Source organism: Scomber scombrus, chromosome 15, assembly GCF_963691925.1.
Source record: "Scomber scombrus chromosome 15, fScoSco1.1, whole genome shotgun sequence".
Classification (NCBI taxonomy): domain Eukaryota; kingdom Metazoa; phylum Chordata; class Actinopteri; order Scombriformes; family Scombridae; genus Scomber; species Scomber scombrus.
Genome location: NC_084984.1, coordinates 23,729,573 through 23,750,939, shown reverse-complemented (window position 1 = coordinate 23,750,939; position 21,367 = coordinate 23,729,573). Strand labels below are relative to the sequence as shown.

Here is a 21,367-nt window from a genome sequence, read left to right as displayed (position 1 = left end):
TTATTAATTTATGATTCACGTTCAATAATCTTTATAATAATTTTTTTAATTGTCACTATATGGGTCTATGAGGTTTCTTTGTATCCATGAGGTTTAGTTAAATGTAAAGGGGTTAAAATGTGAAAATAAACGTATGAATAACTTGCACACATTCTTTTTTGTGGACCCAGCATCAAATTTCTGCTTTTAATCCATTTTGAGAGACTATATTAGAGAATTATGGCAAAAATGTCTAAGCGGTGTAACCATAAAAACTTTGTACCAAATAATTCAACTTGTTTAAAAACACTAAATTCTCAATAAAACACCATATCAACTAGTTTGGCATGATCTTACATTATAACTTTTTATATTAAATAAAGGTAATGGAATACAATTGTTCTAAATATTACATTTTCATCTGGGGAATCATGGAGATCAGGAAACATTTACATGTTTTAAATGAAGTCATTATTAGTATAAGTCCACTTAAATACACTGTAGGTGATAAAATATGTAATATTTATCATTCTTTTGTGGTTACACCATTTGACATTTTCAGGAGCATTCAGTCTTACTTTTGGTAAAAAATGGTGCAAATATCATTTCAAATGATATAAAACCAACAAAAATACTCATAACAAACCTGATACTGCTTTTAAAACTAGTTTAAACATATTTTTGAATTGTTCATCTTAACACTTATTGGTCAGTGAACCATGAACAGGAGGAATGATTAGAGAGGAAAATCCATTGTTCATATGGACGCCTGACTGCTGGAAAATGGTGTAACTGTCCTTTAAAATAAATAAACTCACACTGACAGCAGACACATTTCAGTTGAAGACTTTATTGTTTCAGTAAGAGGAGTAAATGAACCTAATGTAACATTGCACAGTACATACTTTAATGTAAACTGCAGATAAATGGAAATGTTTAAACTGTTGTGTCCCAAACCACATCTGTTCCCTCTGAAAATGAAACCAACAGGTTGTGTAAAGCAAAGACTGATGAGGTCAGCAGGTAGATCAAGTACTGAAAAAAACAGAACCAGGTTCTGGAGGAATATGTCATGGAGAAGCTGACAGAGAGCAGACACACAGCGCTGTGACAGACATCTGGAATAAGTGAGTGATGGAGGAGTTAGTGGGGGAGCTCGTGGGCCACCAGTTTGTAGTGGGAGCCACAGGACGGGCAGCGATGGGCCTCGCCCTCATGAATCCAGAACCAAACCACGGCTGTGTTGTCTTCTTCACCTGCACAGAGGAGACAGAGAGAGGACGAGGTGAGACGCTGGAAAACCTTTAACCAGTTCAAAGTCATTTTTAAATGTCAATTCAGCAATATGTACAGGACATACTGAGGATCAAAATTACGATACTCTCAAACCCCAATGGTGCAAAATACATCAAATAAATAGATATTTAATATTGTAAAAATATACATAGTACATGTTAAAAAAGGACAGACACGAGACTGTTAGACTGATATCGGCGCAAAGTGCATACTGCAGATAGTTACAGATTTCACAGAAATCACAGCGAATTACAGATTTCATTGTTGATAGGGGTGGGGTGGGGGGGGGCAGAGTCCATGGCTTTAGTGAGAAGGAGGTGGAGGGGGAAGGGGGGGCAGAGTGGGGAGGGAGTTAAGCATTCGGACAGCCTGGTGTATAAAACTGTTTTTGTCTGTTGGTCCTGGCCCGGAGACTCCGCAGTCTCCTCCCTGAGGGCAGCAGGTTGAAAAGTTACACAAAATAAAGCTATATGCACTGCTCCCTGCGCCCCCGCCCCTCCTCTTTCATGCACAGAGGGGGGAGGGGCAGGAACAGACACTCAGCCACTCTTCAACAAACATGGAGGAAGCAACAATGTCTGCGGAGCATGCAGAGGAGGAATTGGTTAGAAAAAGAAAAAGCAGTGGCTCAGTAATTTGGAGATGGTTCGGATTCAAAGTATCAGATGAGCAACAAAATCACGTTATATCAATCAATCAATCTTTATTTGTATAGCGCCAAATCCCAACAAATGGCGCTTTTCCACTACACAGTTCCAGCACGACTCGCCTCGACTCGTCTCGGTTCTTTTTGATAGTACCTGGTACCTGGTACTTCTTTAGTACCTGCTCTGGTGAGGTTCCAAGCGAGCCAAGCCGGTACTAAAATGTGACGTCGACACACTGCTGGCCGCTGATTGGTAGTTGTCGCTGGAAGAGTCATGAGCTGTCCCACACAAGAATCAAACCCGGCATTTTTAAATACCGGCAGCAGCGTTACAACCATAGTTACAGCTATACGGCTCAATTTTCTTGCCTTGTGTGTGACAAAAAGCCACATACAGCAGTAAGTACACCACTGCCTCAATGTCCTCCATTGTTTATGTGTTTTGTGTCGCGTATAAAACGAAGTCACGGCAGTTTCGCGGAGCCGTGCTATGACGACCCCGCCCACGTTGAGTAAGTACTTTTTTGTAGTGGAAAAGGTCTGTTCTGGAACTGTACCGAGGCGAGGCGAGGCGAGTCGTGCTGGAACTGTGTAGTGGAAAAGCGCCAAAAGTCATCTCAAGGCACTTTACACATAGAGCAGGTCTAAACCGAACTCTTCAGGTTTAATTTTAAAGAGACCCAACATTCCCACATGAGCAAGCACTTAGTTATATGTACGGAGAGCCATAAACAAGTTACAGCCAGGGGTGGAAGCCCTACAAATCTTTTTCACCACCTAAAACAGTGGCACAAACTGCAGTACGAAGAGTGTGTGAAACTGCGCGCTGCAGAAGCCCCAGCAGCAAGCCATCCACAACCCAAAAAAGCTCCAGACCCGAAACAAAGCTCACTGCAAGCTTCATTTTCCCACAGTGTGCTTTATGAAAAGAAAAGTGATAAGTGGTGTACTATAACTAAAGTGGTGTCCTATCACTCCTGTTGTTATACAGTAGTTATGTTTACATTTTATTGTTATTTGAACAGCTGAGCATTTATTCATGAACAAGGTGAAGAAACCTGTTTATTATTTATTCATTTGATTTTGCAACTGTTCACTGAAATAGCCGGTTACATGCCATATTTGGCTTTGACTTTGACTGAACATTTGCTCTCACTTTGCGGAAAAAATATCGGGATATATATCGTATATCGATATTCAGCCTAAATATATCGGGATATGACTTTTGGTCCATATCGCCCAGCCCTACTCATGACTAGTCTAAAAGTGGTATAGGCATCTGTCCTAAAAGGACCCAAAATCTAATAGAATTGTGTCCTTAAAATCGAAAATCAAATAAAATCGAGGATTTGGAGAATGGTGACACCCGTAGTGGGAACCCTGCAATGGATGAATATACACTGGGTGAGATGTTGGACACTTACAGACGCATCCCACCAGCCTCTTGTTGGTGATGGAGGGAACCAGGTGAGGGTCTGCCTTGGAGCCTGTGTACTCCTTTGGCTTCAGCATGCTGTAGGGATCCTGAAACAGAAAAAAAGAACCAGTCAGATATAATAAAACACAAGAAACATGGATTACCTAAATCTGTGTTTCATATCATTTATAATGTTCTATTCATTATTAATATGTTGTAGTTTTAATTCTATGTTTAATCTCTATTTCATGGTTTTGACTATTGTTAATTTAACTGAATAGAATTGACGAGCAGGTTTATTCTTGATGGATTACAGAACATTTTCTTATAGTTAACAGTCAGATATTTCTCTTATAAATAATGTCATATAACATATTTTTACTATTATTGTTCTTATTGTTTTGTACTTATTATTTATTGTTTATTGTTCTATTATTGCTGTCCTCTGCTGCTGCAGTAATGCAAATGTCCCCATTGTGGGACTAATAAAGGAATATCTGATCTTATATTAAAAGTTTTTAACATTTAAACTTGAGTTTCCAGATAGAGGAGGATGTTCTTTACTTTTAATCCAGTTTAATCTGATTCTTTTCTCTCTCTCAGAGGTGAATTATTAGTAAACCAGCCTGACAGTCGAAGCTCATTACGTGGAAACACTCATCACTAACACGCCGAACATCTGAGATAAAACTGGAGTTAATTTCCCAGTTTGTCCCAGTTCACGGCTGCTGGGAGCAGATAACACACACAGACGCTCAATTAGAGACGTTTCTTATCTGAGATTTTTATCATCCTGATTATTTGCAGCTTATCAGAGTCTGAGCTGCTGGAGGAGAGATCGGAGGTTCGATTCCCGACTGCTCCAGTCTGCGAGTCCAAGTGATCTTAGACAAAATACTGAAGCCTGAACTCTGTGTGTGTGTGTGTGTGTGTGTGTGTGTGTGTGTGTGTGTGTGTGTGTGTGTGTGTGTGTGTGTGTGTGTGTGTGTGCGTGTGTGAATGTGTCTGTGTGTGTGAATGTATCTGTGTGTGTGTGTGTGAATGTATCTGTGTGTGTGTGTGTGTGTATTAATGCATAGTTTGCTTTTATCAGCTGTGATGGAAATAATCAAAGGACACATACATCAGACTACGGTCACTTTTGGGGACATTTCATAGACTTACATTCAATTTCTGGACACTTAACATAACCCTAACACACACGCACACACAGATTAATATGAGTGTCAGTACCGTTCCCTCCTTCATGGCCTTCATGATGATCCTCTCCATTCCTGTAGCTTGTTCCTCGTCGGTGGGAATCCCTGAAGGAGGAAAAGGAGAGAAATCATTTTTTTGTCACTTTTATAACCTTTAATATCACCTATGTGACTGTTAGTCCACTAATGTTTCCTCCTGAATTCCTTTACTCTATTCATGAAAACTGGAAAAATGCGATTATCACAGTTTTTCTCCTCCATCCAGAGCTCATTAAACAGGTCAGAATATGTACTCTATAGAAGATTTGATTGTTTTACAACAGATAAAAATATGTTTCTACTTTTAGTTTAAATGAAAATCGCGTAGAGCTCACACTACTTCAGATGTCACAATATAAGATGAAATAGGGCTGGGTGACTTTTTACCAAATAACTCAATATCACAACAATACAGTAAGGATGACTACAGGTGCTTTCACTAAATATTTGCACAATGAGATTTTTGATAAATAATCATCAGTAATGTGGACTTAATGACAAAGTGGGTAAAAGGTAAATAACAGAGCAGCTAGAACAATCTGTTAAGTTCAGATAATTACATCGTTTTACTGTAATGCAGCGTATAGAAGCATGAAAAGAAACACTTCTGCTGTTTCATGATATTACGATTTCCAAATTCTGAGACGATATCTAGTCTCATTTCACGATAACGATATAATATCGATATATTGCCCAGCCCTAAGATGAGATGTATAGTGTAAGGGGGAAAGTGTACTAAATATAGAATCAACAATAAATAAGACAACATTGGATAAAATATGTACAGTAAACTTGATCTTTGTGTGAATAAATATGCAATATGCAGAATTTCCTGAGATTATAAACATGTGAATGTTCCTGACAAACAAAATAAAGAACAAGAACAAAATTCTCACAAATCTGAAACTGGGTTTTAATGAGTCTCTGGAATCGGTTTTTGCAAATTAGGAGGAATACATGTAGTTTGTTTTTATCTAGATGAAGGAAAAAAAGCAATGAAATCATCTTTTTGACTATATTTAAAAGCAAAATAAAGGTTTCACAAATCTTAAAGTGGGTTTAAGCAGTGTGAAAGATTTAGCTACGATGTCTAACACCTTTTTTATTAAAATAAGTGTTTAAAAAAACATAATCAGCTGTTAAATATTTTTATTTTACTTTCTTTAACTCTGATCGGAAACTTCAGCTAACATTAGCAGAGTTTATTAATCATTTTTTACTAATTCCAGTAAAACATTAATACATCAGAAACACTCCTGAGCTGAGCTTTATTAATACGACTCGTTAACTTTATGATTTAAATAGTTAAAAAACACAGTTTGACCTCTTTATCAGTCAATCTGTTGCTAATGCTAATGCTAACGGTAACATACACCGGTGTTATGGTTTAACTGGTGAGCGTGTTATCTAGTGACTTCCTCACGTAACGGTTACGTCACGAGAGCTGAATGACACTTCTGAACACAATTTAACTCAATTTACTAACTTAGATGAATGTGTATTATTAAAAAGGATTAAACTACAATTTAAAGTTGTTCTTTTAAGGAGAAACTCACTAGTTAAACCATACCACCAGATAGTCCGTAACACCGGGTGGAGGTCAAAGCGGCTCTCAGCGGTGTTTGTGTGTCCGTGTCCCGGTGTAGATGTACTCACCTCCTCCAGCAGCCATGCCGCGGCTCGGGGCAGACACCAAGGCAGACACCGGGGCAGACACCGGGGCCCTGCAGGCTGAGGAGGCTCTGAAAGCCGAGCGGAGCAGTAACCTTGCAGCCATTCTTCTTCCTTCTCTGTCTGGGTCTGGGCTCACTGGGATGACGTAGGGAGTTTGTTGACCCGTTCTTCTTCTTCTTTGTTATTTACAAGCAGATTTCATCCTCTGTGCTGCATCACCGCCACCTGCTGGATCTAAGCCACTCCTACACCATCCTGGGTTTCCCACTATGGTTTCACACTCTTCCCATCAACCCTTTACATACTATTCAGCAGTGGCGATCAAGCAAAGCATTCCTAAATTTGATCACAGCACCCCTAAAAATAAGATAAAATAGATTTAATTTGTCATTCAGATTATACACTTTACAGCGCACATCCAAACAAAATTTCGTAGCAATGACTCAAAATAGTACAGAATATTAAAAAGTGCTGAAAAAGTACTAAAAAAACAAAAAAACAGTGGAAATAAAAAAAGTATATATATAAACTTCCTCCTGCACGCTGACCTCACCAGAAAACAAACTAGAGCCCTCTAGTGGACTGAAAAAGCAATTGATCTTATTATTTTTGTACCAAAAACTTTCATTTGCAATTTATATAATAAAAGATCGATACTCGGCATCTGTGTATCGATACAATATTGCCAAGCAAAATATCACGATACTATGCTGTATCGATTTTTCCCCCCTCCCCTAGTGCGTAGGTGTGGGGGGGGGGGTTGCTATAGGACTTCAACAATCTGATTGCTAAGGGGAAGAAGCTGTAGCAGAATATGGATGTCCTGCTACGAATGCTTCTAAACATCTTGCCAGAGGCCAGCAGAGGAAGCAACTTTAATTATTTTGCGAGCCTGTCTGTTAGAGATGGGACAAACAATTAGCTATGCTATAGGCTCAAATGGTTTTATTTTAACTTTGGATAATTCTGTCATTAACATCATCTTTCCCTCAGGGTTCATTAACTATCTTAGAGTCCTCTCTGTAGAAATCTGTGATTGTTTATTCTGAACCATTATTATCATACATTATAATAGACCACTCTACTATGTATTAATATTTCTTGTTGTAATTTAAAGGTCTGATCCTAGAATCGCCCCTGACTCTTACAGCAGTGGTCTCCATCCCTGCTTCCGGAGAGCTGACTGTAGCTGCTGTATTCCAAGCAATTTCCTGTGAAGGATCAATACAGTATCTATCTATCTATCTATCTATCTATCTATCTATCTATCTATCTATCTATCTATCTAGCTATCTTTCTTTTCTCTCTTTGTCACATGTTGTAGATTTAAATTACACCAAACCCAAATGAAATAAAGCTTCATTTAACAGAATAAGGCTTCCAAGATGTTAATATTTAGATGAGGTATGAAGGAAAGAGTCCAAAGAGTCAGAATGTTCCATAAATAGGATTTCATTAAGTTTATTATTTCAGTAAGAGGAGTAAATGGACCTAATGTAACATTGTACAGTACATACTTCAATGTAAACTGCAGATAAATGGAAATGTTTAAACTGTTGTGTCCCAAACCACATCTGTTCCCTCTGAAAATGAAACCAACAGGTCGTGTAAAGCAAAGACTGATGAGGTCAGCAGGTAGATCAAGTACTGAAAAACAGAACGAGCCAAAGAACTATCAGACAACTCTCAACCTAAGACCAGAAAGTAGACAGCCACAGATAAATAATCATCTCCCCGGAGAGTGACAGATAAAGAGGTCGGGTGGTGTGATGGTTCTTGGGCTGGTTCTGGAGGAATATGACATGGAGAAGCTGACAGAGAGCAGACACACAGCGCTGTGACAGACGTCTGGAATAAGTGAGTGATGGAGGAGTTAGTGGGGGAGCTCGTGGGCCACCAGTTTGTAGTGGGAGCCACAGGACGGGCAGCGATGGGCCTCGCCCTCATGAATCCAGAACCAAACCACGGCTGTGTTGTCTTCTTCACCTGCACAGAGGAGACAGAGAGGTGAGATGCTGTAAAACCTTCAATCAGTTACACAAAATAAAGCTAATTAAAGACATCATAACGTCTGAAAACGTGTGAATGACTTCTTAATAATTTGATATTTGATCATCTAAACCACTGAACAGATGTTTCGAGTTGCTTGAGGAAATCTTTCAGTTCATGGAGAGCAAAGAGAGAGATGCCCGAGAGCTCCAGGATGAAGAAAAGCTGTGTGTGTTGGTGTTTTTCTCAACACGCTAAACCTCCAGCTTTAGGAGCTGCAGTGAGAGCTTTAAAGCCAAGCTGTACCTGTGGGAGACGAACATGTGGCGAGGAAACAGGGGTCACCTTCTGTGCTGGCGATACATGACGGACCAGATCTGTACCGTTGTGTTTCCAAATGCACATTTTGGTGAAAAACGGAGCATACCCAGTACCGAGTTCACACGGTGATTTGCCGACTTTGGAGCGCAGAAAATTAGGTGACGTGAAATAAGGCTGGGCGATTATGGCAAAAATGAACGATTATCTCCACCCTTGATGAACAATTATGTATTTTCAATTTCTTTTGTTTTGTATTTTACACTGCTGCCCTCACACATGAGTATCTTTAGGGATTGAAAATAATGATGTTTTAAGGTGTGACGCTGTGGTTAATGTCTAGTTTACTTGATTCGAACTATGAAAAGATCATGTTTTGGGTTCAAATGATCACTGGAGACAAGTTTTCAAATTCCTTAAAGATATGCAACCTTTACTGTCATGGCAACAGTGAACACCACGATTAATTGACATGAGCAAGATTAAGTCGAATAAAGTCTCTAAATGTCGGTTTCGATTATTTTTGGATTAATTGCCCAGCCCTAACGTGAAGAGAGTACCTGCAAACGTTGTGTCACAGTGTAGTGACTAGGGCTGGGCAATACATCGAAATTATATCCATATCGTGATATGATTTTCCAGGACATTTCACTTTTTCTCTCATTTTCCATGTGTTTTCCAGGACGCGTGGGAACCCTGCAAAGGATGAATAAACACTGGGTGAGATTTTGGTCACTTACAGACGCATCCCACCAGCCTCTTGTTGGTGATGGAGGGGACCAGGTGAGGGTCGGCCTTGGAGCCGGTGTACTCCTTCGGCTTCAGCATGCTGTACGGATCCTGAAACAGAACAAAAGACCCAGTCAGATATTATAAAACACAAGAAACAAGGATCACTTAAATCTGTGTGTTTCATATCATTTATAATGTTTTATTCATTATTATTTATATTTTGTGGTTTTAATTCTATATTTAATCTCTATTTCATGGTTTTGACTATTGTTATTTTAACTGAACAGAAATTCGTTTCTCTTCTCTTGCTTTGTGTGAGACAGAAAGCCTCATACAGCAGCAAGTACACCATCGCCTCCATGTCCTCCATTGTTTATGTGTTTGTGTCGCGTATAAAATGAAGTCACGGCAGTTTCGTGCAGCAGTGCTATGACGACCCCGTTCACGTTCAGGACTGTATAGTGGAAAAGCGCCACAAGTCTACAAACCTGACTGGCCACAATGTCAAATTCTCTAGCCCTGGAAAATTATGTATTTCTAAAAGGGGAGAAGGCCAAAGAGGCTTTAATGACCTAATCGTTACTGTGACATATCAGCTGTTATTTTGTTACTTTGGACTCCTGGACTGAAACACAATGTATTGCTCTGTTGTAATAATTTATACTGTATCTATTCATTAATCTGCTTTTAAAATCGTTGTCATATCCCTCTCTCTCTCTCTATACATATACATACATACATATAAATATAAATAACCTGCCTGTCTTAGACACCTTAAACTACTGACTGAAGTTAAAGTTTATCCTGTTCGTCATCCAGTCGGTTATTTTTAGGTTCATACCGTTCCTTCCTTCATGGCCTTCATGATGATCCTCTCCATGCCTGTAGCTTGTTCCTCGTCGGTGGGAATCCCTGAAAACATTCAACCAACAATGTTAGTCATTAAAAAAACATACAAAGTCATCAAAGCAAATACAAATCTACAAACTTGTTAATGGTATTGACGGTGGACTAAATATCAGCCGACTTCCTTACACATATAATTAATACTAAGAACACACATGGTTAGAGCTGCAACTATTAACTGATAACTGATTACTTTCATTATTGATTAGTTGTTCTGTCTAAGATGGTGAAAAATGTTTCCCAAAGTCCTCGATGACGTCTTCAAATGTCTCATTTTGTCCATAACCCAAAAAATATTCAGTTAACTGTCACAAAGGACTAAATGAAAATATAAAATATTCACATTAAGAAGCTGAAATCAGAGAATTTTTTACACTAAAAGCTCACCTTCACAATTACAACCTCACCAACATCTATCTGTACATTTATTGTACTTTGATATGTAATTTTTTAAGCTAGGGTGGAGTAGTGTAATTAGGACATAGACTAATGTGGGACACATAAGCTCCAGTACATTTATCTCTTTTTCTACAACATTAAAGTGAACATGATTGGTGTTGAATCCAAGCAGGTGTGTCATGTAATAGAAATCATGTGACTTTGTGGGTCTTATATGATAAATGCCAAACACCAAGTAGCCCTTGTGAAGTCCACTTAAAGGTCAGTGATGCAAAATCAATGTTAAAAGATATAAACCTGACATGAATAAAACAATTTCTTTAACATGTTTGTGATGTATTAGTGCATAAGCCTAAAAACTAGTGTCCCAGATTTCAGCACGAACTGTCCCACAAATTCTGAAACCATTTGGCACAAGGACACTGATATATGTGCCACTTTCCCTTTGAGAACAATATCTACAAATTACCTTCTGATTAAACTGGGAAACATCTTGAGGATTTAATAATGATATAAGGTGTTGATATAATGTATTAGATTCATATAGTGCACAAGTCAGAATGTGAAAAGTGTCCCACATGACCCAACTCCACCCTAATTTCATGTTTTTCTACTAAATAACAGCTACTGTATGAAAAGTGTATATACAATACACCTTAAAACTTAAACCTGACTCAAAATATAATAATTCATTATTGAATTAATTTAACAGTTGCAGCTCTGCAAAATGTTATTTAAGGCCGGGATAAAAGAAAAATATGAACATTTATTCGAATTAAAATAGCTTTTTTGGTATTTTTAATGTGTGCCGAATTGAAGAACACTTCAGGTTTAATCTACTATAAAAGTCATATTTCTGTTTTATTTGCTATAATTTACACTATGCACTATTTCTAAATAAATTGCTATATATCTAAATCAGGTCCGGCCTGACTGTCCTTGTGGTGCAGTCCTCCTTTAGTAGACATGTCAGCAGTGTCTGTGTGTCTAACTCAAACCCTAACCAGGTGTAGGTGTGGTGCTCACCTCCTCCAGCAGCCATGCCGCGGCTCGGGGCAGACACCAGGGCAGACACCGGGGAAGACACCGGGGCCCTGCAGGCTGAGGAGGCTCTGAAAGCCGAGCGGAGCAGTAACCTTGCAGCCATTCTTCCTCCTTCACTGATCGCAGGGTAATGATGGCGTACAGAGAGACGGGAAATACTCTTCTTCTCCTCCTGGGTTTAACAGCAGCTTGCTTCCTCAGTGTGGAGCTTACTGCCATCTTCTGGAGTTGGGTGAAACATGCAGTGTCCTTGTCAGATTTTGGAGTAGTAGGCCTAGGGGATTCCTGCAATACTGGAGGCTGCAGTTTCAGGACCGCGTTTCTAGGACCCTAAGCAACAATGGTGTGAAACATTTGTAAAGAGTTTTAATTGGTGTATAATCATGTTAAACACTCAATGCAGACACACAACAAAAAGTCTAGTGTCAGTATTCATTCCCATTGCTGCTACTGTGATTGTCTTCTCTATGACTGGGCTAACAACAGCAAACAAAGGTTACAGCCAAAGATAACTAAATAAACAATACTGTAGTCACTGTAAATACCAATGAAAAGAATGAATATCTAAAGGATTGTAGCGCCACTCACTGCATTACAAAGCCACTGCTTCCATCTATTGATGAAAATGAATATAGCTAAACAAACTTAAGGTGAAATCAGGTGAGTTTCCTCATATTTAAAAGTGACAAAAAGCATTTTAAATAATAATAACCAGAAAAATAATGGTGGGGGGACCAAGTTAATGACACAAACTAATACAACAACAAATCTGCAAACAATCTTAGCCCCTAAAGAGTCCAGGGTGCCACAATCACATGACAATAAGAATCATTGTTTTTGGTACTGTACATTGATGTACACCACCTACATCTACAAAAGGAGTAAGTCGTCCTCCACAGACCCCATCATGTTTCTACAATAGCCCAGTAAAGGTCCTAAATTCTTCGCTCTGACTCTTTGTCTCCATCCTCTGTGTGTTTTGGTGAAAAACAATGGTGGGATGAAAAAGAAGGGAAACTAATGTGAAAAGATTAAGAATTAATTGTTGTTTGGAGGATTGTAAATACTCTGTTTCAAGAGTGTGTTCTTAACAGGAAGTTTTGGTCAATTCATGCAAAATATATTTAGCACATAAATAAGGCATCATGCAGGTGACTCATAACTGAATGAATATAACATGTCTGGACAACCATGGCAGTGAGTCTCATAGAGCAGTGGAAAGTAACTAAGTACATTTACTCAAGTACTGTATTTGAGTACAGTTTTGAGGTAGTTGTACTTTACTGTAGTACAGTTTGAGGCACTTGTACTTTACTGTAGTATTTCCATGTGATGCTACTTTCTACATCTCAGAGGGAAATATTGTACTTTCTACTCCACTACATTTATTTGACAGCTTTAGTTACTTTTAAGATGAAGATTTGACACAATGGATAGCAGCAGCAGAGTGTTTGTTCTCTCCCCTTGAGATCAATAGATTGAAGATGGGTGTAACCATCATGTGATGCAGTACAAAAGAGTGCACTTCCTGCTTAACCACGTGTTGTTCATATCAAACCTCAAACTTGTTCAACTTCTCAGGAAGTGAAACTCAGTCAGTCGTTGCCGCTGAGAGCTGAAATGGCACAGAGAGGAGATCAGTTGGGCCAAGAAACAATCAGCTGTTCGATCTGTCTGGATCTACTGAAGGATCCGGTGACTATTCCCTGTGGACACAGTTACTGCATGAGATGTATTAAAGGATTCTGGGATGGAGAGGATCAGATTAAGCTCTACAGCTGCCCTCAGTGCAGAGAGGCCTTCGCACCAAAGCCCGTCCTGAAGAAAAACACCATGTTAGCAGATTTAGTGGAGCAGCTGAAGAAGACTGGACTCCAAGCTGCTCCTGCTGATCACTGCTATGCTGGACCTGAAGATGTGGCCTGTGATGTCTGCACTGGGAGGAAGCTGAAAGCTCTCAAGTCCTGTCTGCAGTGTCTGATCTCTTACTGTGAGAATCACCTCGAGCCTCATTACAATGTAAGTCAATTTCAAAAACACAAACTGGTCGACCCCTCGATGCAGCTCCAGGAGAACATCTGCTCTCGTCATGATGAGGTGATGAAGATATTCTGCCGCACTGATCAGCAGAGTATCTGTTATCTCTGCTCTGTGGATGAACATAAAGGCCACGACACAGTCTCAGCTGCAGCAGAAAGGACTGAGAGGCAGAGAGAGCTCGAGGTGAGTCGATTAAACATCCAGCAGAGAATCCAGGACAGAGAGAAAGATGTGAAGCTGCTTCAACAGGAGGTGGAGGCCGTCAGTCTCTCTGCTGATAAAGAAGTGGAGGACAGTGAGAAGATCTTCACTGAGCTGATCTGTCTCCTCCAGCAAAGAAGCTCTGATGTGAATCAGCAGATCAGATCCCAGCAGGAAACTGAAGTGAGTCGAGTCAAAGAGCTTCAGGAGAAGCTGCAGCAGGAGATCACTGAGCTGAAGAGGAAAGACGCTGAACTGAAGCAGCTCTCACACACAGAGGACCACAACCAGTTTCTACACAACTACCCCTCAGTGTCACAACTAAGTGAACCTACAGACTCATCCAGCATCAATATCCGTCCTCTGAGATACTTTGAGGATGTGACAGCAGCTGTGTCAGAGCTCAGAGATAAACTACAGGACATCCTGAGGGACGAATGGACAAACATCTCACTGACAGTGACTGAAGTGGACGTTTTACTGTCAGAGCCAGAGCCCAAGACCAGAGCTGAGATCTTAAAATATTCATGTGAAATCACTCTGGATCCAAACACAGCAAACACAGAACTGTTATTATCTGAGGGGAACAGAAAAGTAGAACGAATGAGCCAACAACAGTCTTATTCTAGTCACCCAGACAGATTCATTTATGTTTGTCAGGTCCTGAGTAGAGAGAATCTGACTGGACGTTGTTACTTGGAGGTGGAGTGGAGAGGAGGAGGAGTTTATGTAGCAGTTGCATACAAAAAAATCAAAAGAAAAGAAGTGTCAAATGAATGTATATTTGGAGGTAATGACAAATCTTGGGCTTTAAAATGTGTCCCTAACAGTTATAATTTTTTGTTCAACAACACTGAAAAGCTCATCTCAGGTCCTCATTCCTCCAGAGTCGGAGTGTACCTGGATCACAGAGCAGGTATTCTGTCCTTCTACAGCGTCTCTGAAACCATGACCCTCCTCCACAGAGTCCAGACCACATTCACTCAGCCTCTCTATGTTGGAATTTGTCTTTATGATGGAGCCACAGCTGAGTTGTGTAAACTCAAATAAACAGAAGTAATTTCAGACATAATATATCAGATACTTTGTTCTAATTCTTGATGTTTTTGTCTGCATGTTTTTAAGAGCTGGATGCTGTTTCTGAACTGTACAGAGAACTTCTGTCATGCTAATAGTGATTGTCAACACTTTTTCGTACTTTATATATGTGTTGTTGATATGATCATTTTCTTTAAATGTGACTGTTTCCTGTGTGTTTTTATCCATGGAGGCTCTCACTGCTCATGATGTTTTTAACCTTCACTGACATTTCTTCAGATGAAAATGTGAATTTCTCTTTGTTCTAAATGTTAGTTTCATGTTTGCATTGATGTATTTGTGTGTTGTTGTTTCATAAAACAAGACTACAGATAATAAACCAGACTTACTTCAGCAAATCAGTCTTTATTTACAAAAAAAATCCTGTTTCATAAAGCAAATATGAATTAGTGAAATACCATCCTTATAAGAAAAAGAGTTAAAATGTACAGATAAAGTACATTCTTTCATCAAGAGCAGCACAAAAAATATCAACATAATTAGGGAACATTTTAAATAAACAATCATACAATGTTCAAACAAACATCAAACATTACTGTCAAAGTATTTTATTGTTTCCAACATGTTATGTTTAGATGTTGTGCCCTTAAACAGGGAAAATAGTGAGGGAAGAGAGATGAAGAAACACACTCTGCTCTTGCCTTCATTCGTCTGTATTGAGTCTTAATTATATACAGTACAACAAAATTCACACATTTTCCCAGTATGAATACATTCAGTCTCAGGACCACAGTTTCCACAACTAAGTTATCCTCTATGGTTTTCTAAATAATGTAAATTATATTTTTAACCAGCATAGACTGCAACTTGGATGAAAGACATTTACGTTTTTAGCTTATGTCTTTTAGCTGACACATGAACTGACTTTTTACAGTAATAAAATAACATTTTTAAACATCTTACAGAAAATATCTCCGTAACAAGCTCAAATGTAGAAAATGGCGGAACAACAGTCAGGCGCTAAAGCGAGACAATAACAGTAGCTAGCTTACACAGTGACGTAGTTAGCCAGAAACTCTTTGACAACATAAAAGTACAAAATTCACGTCTCTCACAATGAACAACAATGACAAGATAACAATTATCAACAACGGGTGTCACTAGATTTATAGTGCTCTGTGTACGGTAATTACCTTAAACAGGGAAAATAGTGAGGGAAGAGGGATGAAGAAACACACTCTGCTCTTGCCTTCACTCGTCTATATTGAGTGAGGAAGAGTAGCGCGATTCCCCCTACTGAAGCCCTGAGGCATTACCAATAGATCCATGCATAATCAACCCAGAAAAAGAACACACATTACCTATTTGTATTATTTACACTCTGGCTGCATATTCTCCACAGTAATAACCTTAGCAACTTAGCTGAAATAACAATGAAATTATGTGTTAAGAAAGTGGAACACAATGCATAACTCTGAAAAGGAATAAAATTATGTTTCTGAAAAATCAAATTATATTTAAATTCTGAACTACCACATAGACACTCAATGCACTTGGTTAAAGTTGTGAAAAGATTGCTGTCTTGGTTAAAGATCCCCTGCAGACATGTATTAAGATATATATAAATACTCTGCTCTGGCTCTCTGGTGCCATCCTCTGTGTGTTTTGGTGAAAAACAATGATGCGAAGAAGAAAAAGGGAAACTAATGTAAAATAAATTAAGAATTAATTATTGTTTGGAGGATTGTAACTATTCTGTTTTTAAAGACGTTTTGGTCACATCATGCAAAATATATTTAACCCATAAATAAGGCATCATGCAGTTGACTCTTAACTGAATTAATATAACATGTCTGGACAACCATGGCAGTGACTCACATACAGCAATAGAAAGTAACTAAGTACTTTTACTCAAGTACTGTATTTGAGTACAACTTTGAGGTACTTGTACTTTACTGTAGTATTTCCATGTGATGCTACTTTCTACATCTCAGAGGGAAATATTGTACTTTCTACTCCACTACATTTATTTGACAGCTTTAGTTACTTTTCAGATAAATATTTTACACAATTGATAATATAACAAGCTTTTAAAATACAACACATTTATTAAAAGATGAAACCAGTGGATCATGTGACTGTCAAACGAGTGTTTCTGGATGTGCAGCTGAATAAGATGAGCTTGTTCCCTCCCCTTCAGATCTACAGACTGATAATGGGTGTAACCAACATGTGATGCAGTACAAGAACTGTCAAATTAGTTTCACCTGTCAGGAAATGAAATTCAGTCAGTCGTTGCCACTGAAAGCTGAAATGGCGCAGAAAGGAGATCAGCTGGACGAAGAAACAATCAGCTGTTCGATCTGTCTGGATCTACTGAAGGATCCAGTGACTATTCCCTGTGGACACAGTTACTGTATGAGCTGTATTAAAGGATTTTGGGATGGAAATGATCAGAGGAAGATCTACAGCTGCCCTCAGTGCAGAGAGGCCATCACACCGAGGCCTGTCCTGAAGAAAAACACCATGTTAGCAGATTTAGTGGAGCAGCTGAAGAAGACTGGACTCCAAGCTGCTCCTGCTGATCACTGCTATGCTGGACCTGAAGATGTGGCCTGTGATGTCTGCACTGGGAGGAAGCTGAAAGCCTTCAAGTCCTGTCTGACCTGTCCTGCCTCTTACTGTGAGAATCACCTCCAGCCGCATTATGAATCAACTACATTTAAAAAACACAAGCTGGTGGAGCCCTCAGAGAAGCTCCAGGATAACATCTGCTCTCTTCATGATGAGGTGATGAATATGTTCTGCCGCACTGATCAGCAGAGTATCTGTTATCTCTGCTCTGTGGAGGGACATAAAGGCCACGACACAGTCTCAGCTGCAGCAGAAAGGACTGAGAGGCAGAGAGAGCTCGAGGTGAGTTGGCAAACCATCCAGCAGAGAATCCAGGACAGAGAGAAAGATGTGAAGCTGCTCCAACAGGAGGTGAAGGCCGTCAGTCTCTCTGCTGATAAAGCAGTGGAGGACAGTGAGAAGATCTTCACTCAGCTGATCCGTCTCCTCCAGAAAAGAAGCTCTGATGCGAAGCAGCAGATCAGATCCCAGCAGGAAACTGAAGTGAGTCGAGTCAAAGAGCTTCAGGAGAAGCTGCAGCAGGAGATCACTGAGCTGAAGAGGAAAGACGCTGAACTGAAGCAGCTCTCACACACAGAGGATCACAACCAGTTTCTACACAACTACCCCTCAGTGTCACAACTCAGTGAACCTACAGACTCATCCAGCATCAATATCCATCCTCTGAGATACTTTGAGGATGTGACAGCAGCTGTGTCAGAGCTCAGAGATAAACTACAGGACGTACTGAGCGACAAATGGACAAACATCTCACTGGCAGTGACTGAAGTGAAGTTTTTACTGTCACAACCAGAACCCAAGACCAGAGCTGAGTTCTTAAAATATTCATGTGAAATCACTCTGGATCCAAACACAGCAAACACATCATTGTTATTATCTGAGGGGAACAGAAAAGTAGAAATAATGAGAAAACAACAGTCGTATTCTAGTCACCCAGACAGATTCACTGGATGGTCTCAGGTCCTGAGTAGAGAGAGTCTGACTGGACGTTGTTACTGGGAGGTGGAGTGGAAAGGGAAAGGAGTTGGTGTAGCAGTTGCATACAAGAACATCAGAAGAACAGGACAGTCAATTGAATGTTTTTTGGGATTTAATGACAAATCTTGGGCTTTATATTGTGACAGTAACAGTCATCATTTTTGGTTCAACAACATTAAAACTCTCATCTCAGGTCCCCGTTCCCGCAGAGTCGGAGTGTACCTGGATCACAGAGCAGGCATTCTGTCCTTCTACAGCGTCTCTGAAACCATGACTCTCTTCCACAGAGTCCAGACTACATTCACTCAGCCTCTCCATGCTGGAATTTGGCTTGATTCTCCTGGAGACACAGCTGAGTTTTTTAAACTCAAATAGACAGAAGTCATTCCAGACTTCATGTGTCAGACTATGTGTTGTAATTTTGAATGTTTTTGTCTCCATGTTTCTGAGAGCTCGTTGCTGTTTCTGAACTGCACAGAGATCATCTGTGATGCTTATAGTGATTGTCAACAATTTTTTGTACTTTATATATGTGTCGTTGATATTATCAGTTTCTTTAAATGTGACTCTTTCCTATATGTTTTTATCCATGGAGGCTCTGACTACTCATGATGATGTTTTCAACCTTCACAGACATTTCTTCAGATGAAAATGTGAATTTCTCTTTGTTCTAAATGTTAGTTTCATGTTTGTATTAATGTATTTGTGTGCTGTTGTTTCTTAAACAGAGAAAAAAGCAGGACTTCCTTCATCATAGATATTTAGTTCTCACCACTTTATAAATTCATAAGGAAATGTACAATCAAACTGTAATTATAATGATAATAATCATCAATGATGTTCTTGTACATAGCTGACATTCTTGGTTAAACTAACTGACTGTGTGGATGAAGTGAATCTGTACATGTAATCATTGAACAAAATTCACAGAAGAGACTTTACTGATTGGATGTGTGAATAATCTGAAGCTTTAAATAATCAATAAAGTTTTTTTTAATGATAAGAACGTTTTTGGGGGTTTTTTCATCCCAGAATCTCATTCAAAGCTTCTGGAGATTTAAAAGCTCATATATACATACATCAAATTTAAAAATTAAGTTACTCAAATATTAAATATGTATGTATTTATACTGCAGGTCCTTTCAGCTCAATCAATCAATCTTTATTTGTATATTGCCAAATCACAACAAAGTAATCTCAAGGCACTTTACACATTGAGCAGGTCTAAACCGAACTCTTCAGGTTTCATTTTAAAGAGACCCAACATTCCCACATGAGCAAGCACTTGGCGACAATGGAGAAAAAAAAACTCCCTTTTAGCAGGAAGAAACCTCAGAACTAGACTCAAAGTGGGAAAACACCTGCCTCAAACCGGTTGGGGTAGAGAGGAGGAGAGAGGAAGAGGATGAAAGATAAAGCACATTAAAGGTCCAGGACTGGAATCTTTCATCCGGACGGCTACAGGCCCAGATTACCTGTGAGACGAGAAAGCACAGACAACTCCGGGGAAGATGTTTAGCTTATTGAATGCATTAATAGTATATGAATGTTAATGGATATAGACGGATGGATAGAGAGAGAGAGAGAGAGAGGAGGAGAGAGGAGCTCAGTGCATCATGGGAGTCCCCTGGCAGTCTAAGCCTATAGCAGCATAAACTAGGAGCTGGAACCCTAACTATAAGCTTTATCACAAAGGAAAGTTTTAAGCTCTGGTCTGTTTTATCAGCACAATCAATCAATCAATCAATCAATCAATCAGGCTTTATTTGTATAGCATGTTTCATACATGGTAATGTAACATTAATAAGTAATCATAACTCTCATGAATCAGCAGCGAGGAAACACGTAAAGGTAGGTTAAAAAATCTAACAATTCAACAGATTTCCCAAATAAAATAAAACATAATAAAAGATTAAATAGATAATAAATAAATAATAAACTTATCATAAAATGAAGTGAGTTAAACCAGAAATGTGAGGCGGATTTACTGTAATTGGGTGAAGTCAAAACTACAGTTACAGTAATTATGATAATGAAATTATATAATAGAAATCAAAGTAAAACAGTTTTTTATATATCGTTGCATTGAAGGTTAAATGTGAAACTAAATATGTATAAAAAAATCCATGTAGTTCACTTGTTGAGGGTGGATGCTCCATTTTCTCACCTTGATCACACCGTTTGCTGTCAATCAGGTCACACACTCACACACTCACACACACACACACACACACACACACACACACACACACACACACACACACACACACACCGTACATTCATTTCCTGGAGACTTACTCTAACCTTAACCACTGACCCAAATATCAGCTTTTTTCCCCGCAAGCGGTCCACAATCATCACCTGTCCTCCACAGCTGATGACACTGAGATCACTGTTGACCCTGATGAAGGCATGTTAAAGTGTTTTACATGATTCATTAAAACATTAAGACAAGAAAACAGCATTAGACCATAAAAATGCCAATTAAATGAATGGACTCGTTTTTAAAGGGATCTTAAAATGTTAAATCCAGGATAAGTAATAGGTTAGAAATACAGTTGTACTGCAGTAATAAGTTGGCCAAAAAGCTACAAAGGAAATAAAAGTGCAGCAGAGACACTGATCAGGAGAACACACCCCGGGATAAAATGAATAAGGTGTACTCTCTCTTTCAGATACTTAACTCTCCTGCTGCTGATGAATGAATGAGATGAGTACTTCTCTGAGAATGTGGTCCATCTGGTTTTTAATCTGGTCTACAAAACTGGTTTTGACACATCAGAGTGAAGCAAAACCTTCTCTGGGAGTCACAATAAATCAGAGCTGCAGTCGTTCAGC

General features: G+C 39.1%; 3 protein-coding genes and 1 pseudogene across 3 annotated transcripts; 2 read left to right on the top strand and 2 right to left on the bottom strand.

The window, feature by feature from the left end:
- Positions 1-813: 813 nt before the first annotated feature.
- Positions 814-6,393, bottom strand: LOC133995469 (cytochrome c oxidase subunit 5B, mitochondrial-like). Its single transcript, XM_062434870.1, has 4 exons — positions 6,233-6,393; positions 4,572-4,642; positions 3,346-3,445; positions 814-1,235 (listed from the first exon to the last, which is right to left on the bottom strand). Exons 1-4 carry the CDS (start codon positions 6,351-6,353, stop codon positions 1,123-1,125), a joined length of 405 nt encoding a protein of 134 aa, XP_062290854.1. The 5' UTR covers positions 6,354-6,393; the 3' UTR covers positions 814-1,122.
- A 1,323-nt stretch (positions 6,394-7,716) lies between these two features.
- On the bottom strand, positions 7,717-11,775 carry LOC133995468 (cytochrome c oxidase subunit 5B, mitochondrial-like). The gene is made up of 4 exons (XM_062434869.1): positions 11,621-11,775; positions 10,131-10,201; positions 9,298-9,397; positions 7,717-8,236 (listed from the first exon to the last, which is right to left on the bottom strand). Exons 1-4 carry the CDS (start codon positions 11,739-11,741, stop codon positions 8,124-8,126), a joined length of 405 nt encoding a protein of 134 aa, XP_062290853.1. The 5' UTR covers positions 11,742-11,775; the 3' UTR covers positions 7,717-8,123.
- Positions 11,776-13,258: 1,483 nt separating this feature from the next.
- LOC133995152 (tripartite motif-containing protein 16-like) lies at positions 13,259-19,010 on the top strand. Its single transcript, XM_062434467.1, has 2 exons — positions 13,259-14,353; positions 18,326-19,010. Exons 1-2 carry the CDS (start codon positions 13,259-13,261, stop codon positions 18,902-18,904), a joined length of 1,674 nt encoding a protein of 557 aa, XP_062290451.1. The 3' UTR covers positions 18,905-19,010.
- Positions 17,231-17,949, top strand: LOC133995153 (E3 ubiquitin/ISG15 ligase TRIM25-like; annotated as a pseudogene).
- Positions 19,011-21,367: the final 2,357 nt, after the last annotated feature.

Coding starts and splice junctions, on each gene's coding strand:
- LOC133995468 (XM_062434869.1), bottom strand. CDS start 11,741: ATGGCTGCAAGGTTACTGCTCCGCTCGGCTTTCAGAGCCTCCTCAGCC. Junction 10,202..11,620: donor CGGCATGGCTGCTGGAGGAG/GTGAGCACCACA, acceptor GAATGTTTTCAG/GGATTCCCACCGACGAGGAA. Junction 9,398..10,130: donor AGGCCATGAAGGAAGGAACG/GTATGAACCTAA, acceptor GTTCTGTTTCAG/GATCCGTACAGCATGCTGAA.
- LOC133995152 (XM_062434467.1), top strand. CDS start 13,259: ATGGCACAGAGAGGAGATCAGTTGGGCCAAGAAACAATCAGCTGTTCG. Junction 14,354..18,325: donor TGACAGTGACTGAAGTGGAC/GTTTTACTGTCA, acceptor ACTGAAGTGAAG/TTTTTACTGTCACAACCAGA.
- LOC133995469 (XM_062434870.1), bottom strand. CDS start 6,353: ATGGCTGCAAGGTTACTGCTCCGCTCGGCTTTCAGAGCCTCCTCAGCC. Junction 4,643..6,232: donor CGGCATGGCTGCTGGAGGAG/GTGAGTACATCT, acceptor TTCCTCCTTCAG/GGATTCCCACCGACGAGGAA. Junction 3,446..4,571: donor AGGCCATGAAGGAGGGAACG/GTACTGACACTC, acceptor TTTCTGTTTCAG/GATCCCTACAGCATGCTGAA.